The sequence below is a fragment of the Mytilus californianus genome, unplaced genomic scaffold (genome assembly GCF_021869535.1).
Source record: "Mytilus californianus isolate M0D057914Y unplaced genomic scaffold, xbMytCali1.0.p SCAF_14, whole genome shotgun sequence".
NCBI lineage: Eukaryota > Metazoa > Mollusca > Bivalvia > Mytilida > Mytilidae > Mytilus > Mytilus californianus.
The window spans coordinates 4,885,693-4,897,970 of record NW_026262626.1 but is presented as its reverse complement, the minus strand read 5'-3'; the positions used below and the strand labels follow the sequence as shown (position 1 = coordinate 4,897,970).

At 31.9% G+C, this 12,278-nt stretch overlaps 2 protein-coding genes across 3 annotated transcripts in view; one reads left to right on the top strand and one right to left on the bottom strand.

Annotated features, from left to right (window-relative positions):
- LOC127724059 (transmembrane protein 39A-like) overlaps positions 1 to 9,594 on the bottom strand; it is a 29,682-nt gene extending 20,088 nt beyond the window's left edge. For both annotated transcript variants that reach the window (XM_052230842.1, XM_052230843.1), the window contains exons 1-5: positions 9,449 to 9,594; positions 4,862 to 5,066; positions 3,985 to 4,068; positions 3,005 to 3,159; positions 1,232 to 1,505 (exon numbers count right to left, since the gene is read on the bottom strand). In XM_052230842.1, the coding sequence (XP_052086802.1) occupies positions 1,232 to 1,505; positions 3,005 to 3,159; positions 3,985 to 4,068; positions 4,862 to 5,066; positions 9,449 to 9,528 (798 nt within the window). In that variant the 5' untranslated portion in view covers positions 9,529 to 9,594. The remainder of the gene's footprint in view (positions 1 to 1,231; positions 1,506 to 3,004; positions 3,160 to 3,984; positions 4,069 to 4,861; positions 5,067 to 9,448) is intronic.
- Positions 9,595 to 9,857: 263 nt separating this feature from the next.
- The window catches only part of LOC127724872 (two pore channel protein 2-like), a 40,289-nt gene continuing 37,868 nt past the window's right edge, over positions 9,858 to 12,278 (top strand). Inside the window, exon 1 of the mRNA XM_052231877.1 lies at positions 9,858 to 10,010. Coding sequence (XP_052087837.1) covers positions 9,911 to 10,010 — 100 coding nt within the window. The 5' untranslated portion in view covers positions 9,858 to 9,910. The remainder of the gene's footprint in view (positions 10,011 to 12,278) is intronic.

Sequence of the window (12,278 nt, the reverse complement as noted above, 5' to 3'; positions counted from 1 at the left end):
TTGCGCAATACTGTGCAATTGAAGATTTCTTGCTATTGCACAATACTGTGCAATTGAAGATTTCTTGCAATTGTGCAATACTGTGCAATTGAAAATTTCTTGCTATTGCACAATACTTATTATATAATAATTTACACATCCTGTTTGGTGTGTATCTCCTACCATATCATTATTATTTGCTTTTAATTTTAATCAGAAATAACCAACTTAAAATGGAAAATTTTAAAAGAAAAAAAAAGGAAAAAAAGAAAAAAAAAGAAAAAAAAAGGAAAAAAAGAAAAAAAAAGAAAAAAAAAAAATCCCCCCCCAAATGTTTTGAACCCCCTTATGATTCATCACCCCAAACTCAATCCCAGCCTTCCCTTTGTGGTATGGTACCTTGCAGTACAATTTCAGAGAGATCCATACACTTGAACACAAGTTATTGTCTGGAAACTAGAAAAATGCTTATTTTTGGCCCCTTTTTGGCCCCCTTTTCCTAAACGTTTCGGGCAATTACCCACAAACTCAATTCCAACTTTCCCTTTGTGATATGGAACCTTGTAGTACAATTTCAGAAATATCCAAACACTTACACACAAGTTATTGTCTTGAAACTAGAAAAATGCTTGTTTTTTGCCCCTTTTTTGGCCCCTAATTCCTAAAATTTTGAGGCAATTACCCCCAAAATCAATTACAGCCTTCCCTTTGTGATATGGAACCTTGTGGTACAATGTCAGAGAGATCCATACACTTACACACAAGTTATTGTCTGGAAGTTACAAAAATGCTTATTTTTGGCCCCTTTTTGGCCCCTGATTCCTTAACTGTTGGTACCATAACCCCCAAAATCAATCCCAACCTTCCTTTCGTGGTATTTAACCTTATGGTAAAATTTCATGGAGATCCATTTACTTAAACTAAAGTTAGAGTGCGAAAACCAATGTGTCTTCGGACGACGCCGGACGACGACGACAACGACGCCAACGTCATACCAATATACGACCAAAAAATTTTCAATTTTTGCGGTCGTATAAAAAATGTCAAATAATTATCTTTTTGTATCAATGGAAGGAGCCATGGTCCAAAAACATTGGTTCAAACTGCAAAATAACAACCCAGGCAGTGCAAAGGCAACCCCTAGTAGTGACATTGTTACTTTGTAATTTGTAAAGGCATGGATAAAATATATCAAAGCGGGAAAATCTCTAAAAGCCATTGTTTTTCCAGTATTTATGTTTACTAAACTCACCTGTGCAAAACATAAAGGAATAAATGTCATGTAATATGCTGTCAATAAGGAATTGAATAAAATCTGCTTGATTCTTTGGTTAAAATCTCGCTTTAAAACTTCAACTTCCTGTCGGACCATATCTGGATTCATGGAACAATTGTGGAACAAGATATCCATGTCTTTATTTCTGTGTCTAAGAACCGGACGATCTGAAACAGGTGCTGGCCATACAAACATCTTATGATAAAGGGGTTTTACTGTTGGTCCAAACATAAATACATATGTTAACATCCTGTAAAAAAATGCATAAAATTTTCGATTAAATTATAAACAAAAGACATAACATTAAACCACTTGTGTTTAATAGACAGTTTTTCATAATTTTATGTGTATGTTTATGAGCTTTTAATAGGGATACTCTTGACCTTGGCCTTTGGTGAGAGTTTCCTCTTCAACAGATTAGTTCATTGGTGATATGGTCATACTATGTTTGCCTTGAATGCTGGATGTTGAGTGTTCAATCCTTAGCTGAGTGAAACCAAAATCATTAAAACAGACATTTGCAGCTTTTCTACCAGGCCCTCAGCTTGAGGAATTAGAAAGTAAAAGCGAAAACCAAAAGGCCTGAAGTCAGAATAATGTGTCAGAGTAGAGTGACATATCAACATGTGGGATTTTGCATATTAATAATCTGACTCAGCATGTCTGCCTAGTATAAAGAAATCTTCAAATTCATATCATAATGACATGGTGGTATTGTCCTGAATATACATGTAATTATTGCCACAGGAAGTTAAGTAGTCATCAATCAATCTTCAAGCATTTACATGTGTATCCTAAAACCTTATAATAATAGGATATTTTTCTTTAGTAATTAATTTCAATGTCTCAGGAGCATCTGTAACATATTTCTTTTTTTTCTTTCTAACTTTGTTGAAAAAATATATTTTTGTGCTTGTTTTTTACGATACATAATTTGTAACACTATCATAGATACATGTAATGATCTTTTTAATATTTGTCCAATCATCAAATGCAAAATATTATCTAATGTTTTATGATTTACATTTACTATTATAAATTTAGAAATAAATGAGTGCATTTATTCTTGTGCCACTGGCAAAAATGTGATATCTAATTAATGCAATTGCAATAAAAATGTTAAGAAGGAAGATGAGATTATGAATGCTAGTTTTTATAAATTGCAAAATGCAAACCTGACACTGTTGCATTTTGCCAAAAATAAAAACATAAGAAAAATTTCTGAATTTACTTAAGGAATGACTGTAATATTTTTTTTGTCTATGAAGAAATAACATAAAAAAAATGTGGTGCACACTGAATAACCTGCTTAGCATGTTATTTAAAAGTGTGCACCACATTTTTGAGGTTATTTTGAATAGACAGAGAAAATATTAGTCATTCCTTAAAATTTAATTCTAAATTCCATTTTTAATGAGTAAATCATGAAAAAACGTTGATGAAGTCACAGTCACAATCTCACATGACAAAATTGTCTATAAGCTCATAGACAAAAAACTTTCAGCCAATCAGAAGATGTGTTACATCCAAAATTAAATTATAATACTGTCATCTGGAGATCAACTTATTTTGTATCAGTAAAATGACAATGAGAGCAACAACAGCCCAATCTAAGTTCATTTAAAGTTGATGAGTGTTTTTTAAAAGGTGTGTGTCTCACCAGGTTTTCCTCATAACTTTTTTATTCATTTATGACAATAGGTTGTATAAGTTTTGTTGTCTATGTCTGTGTGAAACCTTCATACTTACGGACAACATAAAAACAAACTGTATAACAGTGAATGATTAATAAGCACATAGTATCCTGTTATAGCTAAGGTTACGACAATCAGCTGACAAACCAGTACTTTTATTAACCATACTACCCAAAATAATGGTGATTTGCTAGATCTGGATCCTGAAATCTGAAACAGAATCAAAACAATTAGAAATATTTGCTGAATTCCATTATCATGAAAAAATGCACAAATTAGCAGTTTTTCATACTTTCTACTAAATCATGCCTTTTAATTATATTTGTCATGTCACCACACCATACATTATGCTTTCATGATTGCTTTTCTACAATTATTGATATTTAATCATGTTAACCATATCATTAAAACAAAACTAGCAATGTTCATATATCAGAAACAACCAGCCTTACCATCCCTCATACCCATATATCATTTCCAACTTTTTCTTTAGAAATAGCTGGGGTCACTTGAATGAAACTTCAAAAGAGGATTGGTCAACTCTAAAAGAGTAAGTGCTAGCAATGTCATACTGATACCATTAGACTAAAATTTTTATCTCATGGAATAAAAGGCCAAAATACTCAGTGATCAACAATACTCTGAAGTATTAGGTGTTAGTGTATGCTTCGTGTAAATGAACTTTCAGCTATAGTAATAAGCTGATGACACATCTATGGGACTTTTCTTTTTACTAATATTTTACCACAATATATTTGACTGCTTTGTTATGTGCATTGGTCTTATGAATGTCTATGTTTGTTTATAATTGAGCACAGTTTTAAGTCTATAAGTATGTACTAATACTGTGAGTAATATCCGAATTTTGATTTTCATGAACTATTCAAAAGTTATGGATAGTTCCAGAGGAGAATATTTTTGTAAAAGTTGAAGGGCGACATTGCAAGTGTTAAGAACACATGACCCTTTGGACCATGTGAGCTAAAAAGTGGTGTGTAAGTATAAATCTAATGAGGTATTACAGTTTATTGTTACCTCTTGAGCCAAACACCAGATGAGTCTTCTACTCATTAAAACACAGAGGAACAACAGGAGGTATGGATCAATAAGATAAAAATTCTGAAATAAAAAAAAACTTGTTTTATAATCATTTAAAATGTGGCTTTTATGTTATAAAACTTTTAAAAATACAACCATTTGATACAATGACAATAACAAAGTAACATTCATTATATTATATGTCTAGACATTTTTTTAATCTCTATAACCCATGCAATAAGCATGACACACAATGGAAAAGCACAAAATTGAAATGTCAGCATAAAAGAGAGGCGAAAGATACCAAATGACATTCAAACTCATAAGTAGAAAATAAACTGACAATGCCATGGTTAACATAGACAACTAACACTGAGTCTAATTCCATAGGTCACATTCGGGGAAAAGGGGAAGGTATTGTAGTTATGAAAATTGGAACATATCCGCTGTCATCTGTGAAACTTGATTAATATTTCATAGATATATATTATAATCCTAGCGATTCTATTCTTACTCTTTTACATTTGAAAATTCTGAAAATTGTGTTATCATCATAAACTTCCATTAAAATGATTAATATCAGTTAATACAGTATACTATAGTTTAGTTATATAAACACACAATGTATAGATATATAAATAAAATTCAAATGGCACCTTTACTAAAGGTCAAACATACATAGACATGTCTGTTGTCAAAGACCGTATGTTGACCTCTTGATGTTATTTTTTTGTTGGGTTGATATCTGATTACTAAATTTCCTTTCATTCATATATGCATTATATCTTTACCTAGACATGTATTTCATAATAATAAAATAAATGAAACTTTTTTAAAAAAGCGTAAAATTTTGTACTATATAATATAAACAAACCAATGCATAATTAGCATGACTGTGAGGGAGCCACCAGACTGTTTTATATAAGTTGATATACTGTAATCCCATAACTATAATTCCAAACACATAAACCATAGCCTCAAATGACAAGTTGCTGTCAGAAGGGATGTCTGGAAGGTGACAGTGCTTTGGAAGCACAGCCATTGATGCCAATGGGACCATGTTCGGCTCTCGTTCTTCACTGAAATGACAACATTGCACATATGAAGATAAATCTGATTGTTAAAAAAATGTTAACAATTAAATTTTTTATGAATTCAAGATATTGATATATATACATATATCAAATGACAACAAAGTGATTTTTTTTTATGAAAGATGTTGATATATATATATCAAAGTGAAATAATGTAGATTGCATTATAACAAGCTGTTGTTACTTCTTGCTTGAGGAAACATCTTGCTAACTTCTGTGCACTCATTTTTCTTGAAAGTGTAGTAAAAACTATTACAAATAGTCATGTTATTAATCATAAAGGTGAATAGATATAAAAATTAACAGATCACCATGTTTTCTTCAATTTTTCTGAAAGGAAGATTAAAATATGCTAGCTCAACAGGTTGCGAACAGTCACCAAAATGGTTAACATATCTCTTAATATCCAAGTGTTTATTTATGATATGAGAAATAGGAAGATATAGAATTTCCGAGAGATCAATCTAGCAGCTTACTCAGTCTCAGGAAAAGTCACTTACCAAATGTACTATTGATCTAAACAAATGGGCTTCTCAAAATTTTCACTAAAAATAAAAAATTCTTATTTTTTGCAATGTAAAATCATATCGAATTTGGGCTACCGGTTATACAAAATTTTAAATTCTTATCCTTACCACTTAATAAAATAGGGATAAGAATAAATCTTCCTGATGTTTAAATACTTAGCTTTTAAAACAAAATTAACAGTTTTGCAGTTTCAACTTTCTTCATGGTTAAAATGTATCACTTGTCTTCCTGTTACATTGTAAACACAAATTGATGTCCTGTTATGCTTTATACTATTAAAGTTAGGAAAGCTTTTCCAACAGGTAAAGATTAGCCAGAAAAAGCTTTTCCAACAGTTATTGATAAGGCAGGAAACCTAATTTAAAGACATTTTGATCTCTCATATGAATGAATTAACTTCATATGAAGATATAACATAGTGTGAGGCATGTCTGAAAAGAGAGGAAAATTGGTGCATTTAATTTAAAACTGGTAACAAAATGGATCGAAAAAGTACCAGTTGTTAAGGTAGACTGTTTTCAAAATTTTAACGGATTCTGAAAGGCAAATAGATCTTGTTTACATTCTTACCTGAATAAAAATTAAAAGGGCTTGATACATGAATGGGATTCTGTGGGCAGCAAAAGAAGATAATCTCTCCAGATTCGAATCCCAAAAGGGATTATTACTCAAGAGGCTAAAATGCAATGGCTCTTCAAATGGAAGTTATGAATATTTCAAGTTGAATTTAATGTTTGTGCCATGGAAATAACATTTCTACCATTGCAAGTACAAATTATATTCGTCATGTTCATAACAACAAAACAAAAAAAATATCAAACTTTAAAGACAAAGTCACCAATCTGTTAATTACTGTAGAAACCAATTGCTGTTCAATTCGTATCCTTATATTGCTAAATGAAGCAGCAGTTAATGAGAGACATTGGTGAAGATTATCCCCACTTAATTACAGGTGGCGCTGTGGTAGATCAGGTCCAACAACATCTGTTTGCATGATAAGGAAGCCAGCATGCTTTCATTGGCACATGATACACAAATATGTGTATGCTGATACTTAAGCCTTAATCATAATAAATTCTTTTGTTTCATTTTTATCTTATTCACTATTTAATATATTAGTGATACAAATGTGTCAAATTTTGGAAATTGAGATAGTTTTTTAACATATTTCCAATTATAAATATTAATGCATGTGTCTTTCTTCGTTAAAAAAAATAAATATGGAAGAGTTTTTAGATACATGTATATATATTTATGAATAAATAATAATAATTAAATTTATTTACAAAAACATTCAAATATATTACGAGTTTTTTATTTGTGTTATTCCTTAAATAAACTTCACAAAATGTAAAACAGGAAAAAGACAACATACATTATATATATGACAAATTAAAAACCAGCAAAATCTATCTTTAAATGCAAAATGTGATGGGTTTTTCAACAACATACTTTTTCAAATTTATTATTCTTAAATAAAAATAATATGACAGAAAGAAGAATTTAATAAATGACTTTGCACATTTTACATCAAAATCAATAGAGGTATATCTGGAATCAATGGGGGTAAATACTGGGCAATAAACAGCTAAGCAATCGATTGTACAATAGATTTCTGAAATACTTGCGACTGGGGACCGAAATTGAATCATTTCTTTGTCAAATTAAAGAGTCATACCAAAATGAAGCCGCGGAACCGTAACTCTCATGGTCCTTATTATATATCTTTTTGAGTTTGCAGACCTCTTTGGTCAGCAAATTGTCAAAAAATATCAGAAGGACCTAAATGCTATGGTTCCGCAGCTAACTGAAATGAAAGGAGAAATCATCTACAAAGTTAATATTTACATAAATAAAGATCTTGTTATTATAGAGTCCCAGTGTAACTGTTTTGCAAGTATATTGGCCCAACAGCTCATTGTAAACAATTTAGCATGTTTGTGCAGTTCTCTTTGACCTGATACAGTTTTCCTGTTTAAAGGAGTTGAGTCAGTAAGAAAGCAAGAAACCATTAAATGTGGAATATTTGTGTCAAAGTCACTTCCTTTTCTTGGTGCTTCATCAGCTAGGTGGATTAATGGAAAACAATTTTAGCAATCAAATGCCCAAATATGTAACATCCCAAAATGAACTATTAACACCTAAATCTGTTCTTTACTTGTCTGAGGTAAATGGGTAAAAAAAAAAAAATCTGACCTACCGACCCTTTTTTTTTCACCATGTGACAGTTAACCACATTCTAGGTTTTCACTAGGATATGTTTATGGTGATTCCTAGGACTCATCACTTTTTGAAAAGGTGAGTCCCAGCCAAATCTGATGAGTCCCAGTAAATTTTGACTAGTCCATAGTATGTCCTGTTGTTTTAATATGAAAAGACTTATTTGGCTTATTGACTAATTGAGCTTCCTCAAAATCATTGGACTGATTTTTCAAAAACATGAACATCAGGGGTCAACAATAACAGCTGTCCGATTGCCGGGACAAGTGAAAGTCATAATCGAGCAAGTTATAGCTGCACTGTACTTGTCCGATTGGCAAGTAAAAATTAAAAGTTAAAAACGGTGAAAATTCTGAATCTATGTTTTCATTAATATAAATCATATCAACCAGCTAAGACAATATCAACGTATTTTCTAACAATATGAACTATAGACATTTTAAAAATATTGGCCTATCAGAGTATGATTTTGTTGTTGACGCCAAACAGATCAGACCTACATGTAGCTATATTTCTCTTCCTCAACGTTCAGCACTATTTCTTTTCAGTATGTCAAAATATTCTAGAGCCGCATCAGAGCATAAATTCCAGGGTAAGCACAGAGGTCGGGAAAAATTGTTTTGTTCCCAGTTTTTCATTGAAGAGACAGCACATTACGTCTAAAATAAAATTCCTGAGCTCCAGACAAATTAGTCATGGCAAATTAGACAGCAAACCTTAAACACAGAAAACAACAAAAACATCATGTTATGACTCAAACCAAATCGAATTCCTGAAGTGAAATTGTAATTTTATTGAGTAATAATGACTTATATCTCAAAATTATATACTTTAATCTATACTACTAAACATGCTAAAGGAAGAGACCGATTTCATTGAGCCGCAACTCCTCTGAAACCATACAAAGTCGGAAATATTTGTGATATGACGTATTAATGTAGTGTTTTGTACTTCCTAAATTTGTCTTTGAAACAATCTTTTTTCCACAGAAAACACCAATTTTTGAGAAAATATCCAAATTCAGAGACTGTTATCGATCCATGTCTTATATGCTTTCGCACATGCTCAGTCGACGTACTGCCCGCGAAATCCAATTGAATTTAATAAGAATAAAGGATAGAAAATAGTAGTTAGGCCTATAAGGATCCTGTACTGTATTGTAAGTGCATCATTTTGCTAAATAAAACGACATCCACCCATTTTACTCAGGTGTAGAACTGTCCAAAAACAAAATGGGAGTTGAACGTGTCGAAGTGATCCTCCCCCCTTTTTATGTGTAAACACAGGCACACGATGTCCGGAACCCCTCCCCCCTTTTTATGTGTAAACACAGGCACTGTTGACACTCTTTGTATCAACACTTGCCCAATTGTACCGCGATTTTGCTGGCATCTTCTAGTATCTATAAAACTAAAAGAAGTATGTCACAACATATAATAAAGTTTTCGGGCAACATATATCGGTTCTCATGTCAATATTCGGTTCTTGGGAGTTCTCTGGAAATCGTGGTACCGGATTCCTCGATTAGAATTACAAACTAACATCAAAACAATTAACAAAAAAACAAAAAAAATTTTGATAGGAGTGAACATTTTAGCTATAGTGGTTTTATTTATTACCCTCCGTTACTATTCTTATGTCCACTATTTTGATAGGACGCGGACTGTATCCTTGATAAAATTCTTCGACATGCAGGCATGATACAAACGTGTCTCCATATGTTTTCTTTTCCAATTTGTTTTTGTGAATAAGAAATGGCGAAAGCCAAAACGGAAACAACAATTCTAAAATCTAAATCATTTAGGGAATGAACCCGAATTAAATTGCCGAATTTATAACGTACAGTTATATATTTGATGCTAAATATGGATAGTGAATTTACAAAATTAAATAACAAGAAGCACATGAAGATATTCTTTTGATCAAAATGTTATTGGATTCTTTATTTCTCCCAATTTTATTATTTTCCGGGACTCGTACACAGCCGTCACCAGCCAATAGAAATTGTTTAGAGTTGTTTTGGGTGTTTCCGGCAATTTATTTTTATTTTTTATTCTACACAAAATGATTTGTAACTGATCATGGCTGACAATTCCTCCAAGGAAGGCTTTTATAAAAACGAAAGTGTCGTTCCCGAACAAACTACTGCAGGTTTAATTCAAGAGACTAGCACAAACGAAGGTAAATAAAACTGTCATTCTATTATCCTGTTATCCAACAAATAAATTCTGGTCTTCTGTGTGCAAAGTAGTGGCGTATATCAGTCAGGGGACTTACTTAAATGAGTGATTTTCTAAATCACTGATTCAAGTAACACTATGTCCATAAAGGTTGGAAGTAAGAGTTGTCTTTCTTCATAATCACCTATTTAAGTAGTACAAATTAATCACTAGACTAAGTGATTTAATTTTATTGTAGCTTTAAATATAGAATACTAGCCTCACTGGACACAATTACGAACAATTTTTGAACTGTGATTAATATTTTTTTATGTAGACTACTTTTCTGGAATTGTTTATTCCATATAATTTAAGATGTATGGAGGCTTTCCATTTTGCATCATATCCCACATAATTTTCTATTCACGTTAGGATATATACTTGTAAGATTTGCTTGACCTGGTTTTACGGGTCAAGTGAGCCAAATATGGACGCAATTCCGAACAGCGCTATATTAATATATCTTGTAGAAGAAAACAATGACAACAGTCTAGATTGATAAAACATACATAAATCTAATCTCAAACACATTTCCAGAGGAAAATAAGATGTGCAAGTTTGTATTTTACTTCAAATACTTCAGCAGTGGTTGCAGACGAAATGTCTCGTATGTGTAAAGGAAAGATTTCGGAATTGTTTTGTTTTTATGTAAGTTCCTCCATTTAAGGAGCACTAAATTCAAGTTTCTCCATTTTGTTGGTGAACCTATCATTCATCTATGATTTTTTTTATATAGGTCAACATTTCATTTGGAGTTCTCTGGACTTTTCAATAAAGTTACCGTATTTTCTTTTGACAATAAATAGGTTCACAAGAGTCGAAAAAAATGTCAATTTTGGGGTTATTTGGGCAAGATAAAAGGCATCACGCATACGAACAGAATCAGGAGATATTTTTCCTTCTATATATTAACAAAAGAAGGCAAGATGCACTTACCTTAATGTTTATTTTAATATAATTTCCAGGCGAGAGTGTCGTCCATTTAATATTTTCAGAATGATTTTGTCATCGTCATCAACATTCACCAAGTGCACATGAATTGTATTATCATGAAAACAAGGGAATTTTAATAGGGTTTTTATACATAGAAACATTTATTAATTTTCATAAATGAATATGATTTCAGAGGACAAACATTTGAAATCGTTTGTAATTGTGTCCAGTCGTAATTACGTCCGGTGGGGCTAATGATCCAGGGACTAATTATGTTGCTAAAATTATCAGAACCAACATCTGTGTTGATAAGATGACCGGGTCATGTCAGGTGATGACCTTGTACTAAATCTAGGATAATGACATAAAAATCACTTCTTTTAGTATCATTATTTTAATAACCCCCACTAATTTCAACAACCCCGAACAGTGAAATTTTGATCGCGAACAGTAGAATTTTATTACATAATCTATAAGATGAAACCTTGAATTTTACAGGAAATATACTCCCACTGCTGGCAAAAATCTGTTAAGAAAGGATCAGTTCATTATGTAAAGCCATTTTTATAGCATTTTTTCAACTAAAATAGAATTTGCAGCTAAATGATTGCATCAAAGGCATAAACCTTGCTGCTTAAAAGAAGCAAAAAGTTCATTTTTTCAATTTTACTAAACCTATGTGTTTAAAATTTTGGTAAAACTACAAAATCACAATTTGAGACAAAACTTCCAATTTGGTTCTTAAATAAGCGATTTAAAAATCACTTATTTCAATAAGTCCCCTGACTGTATATCCATTTAGGGAGCTACCATTTGATTTTGATTTGGGGGGGGGGGGGGGGGGCTAGGATGAAATTTGAAAATATAGGCAGGACAGGAGTTTTGAGTAAAAAGAAAAAGGCAGGATGAGACACTTGCAAAAAAAAAAAAAGTCAGGATGACAATTTAGGTAAAAAAAAAGTCAGGATAAACTTTAAAAAAAAAGGCAGGACTGAATAGAGTGAAAAATAAAAAGGCAGGACAGAGATTACAACTAGAAAAAAATGCAGGACAAAATTTTCATCCTACCCCCCACCATAAAAATCAAATGGTAGCTCCCTTATTCAGTGATACAACCCTCTCACAAGAATCTGTTGTCCCTAGTATTTAATTAAAAATGCATGAATATTAATGGTTTTTAGCATACAAATCCTGGGTTGTATGCACATATTTACATCTGCTAAGTATAGATTGCTCTTTGGTAATCTTGACACTTGACCTGAGAATCTGTGAAAGAGAGGTGAAAACAATGCAATGG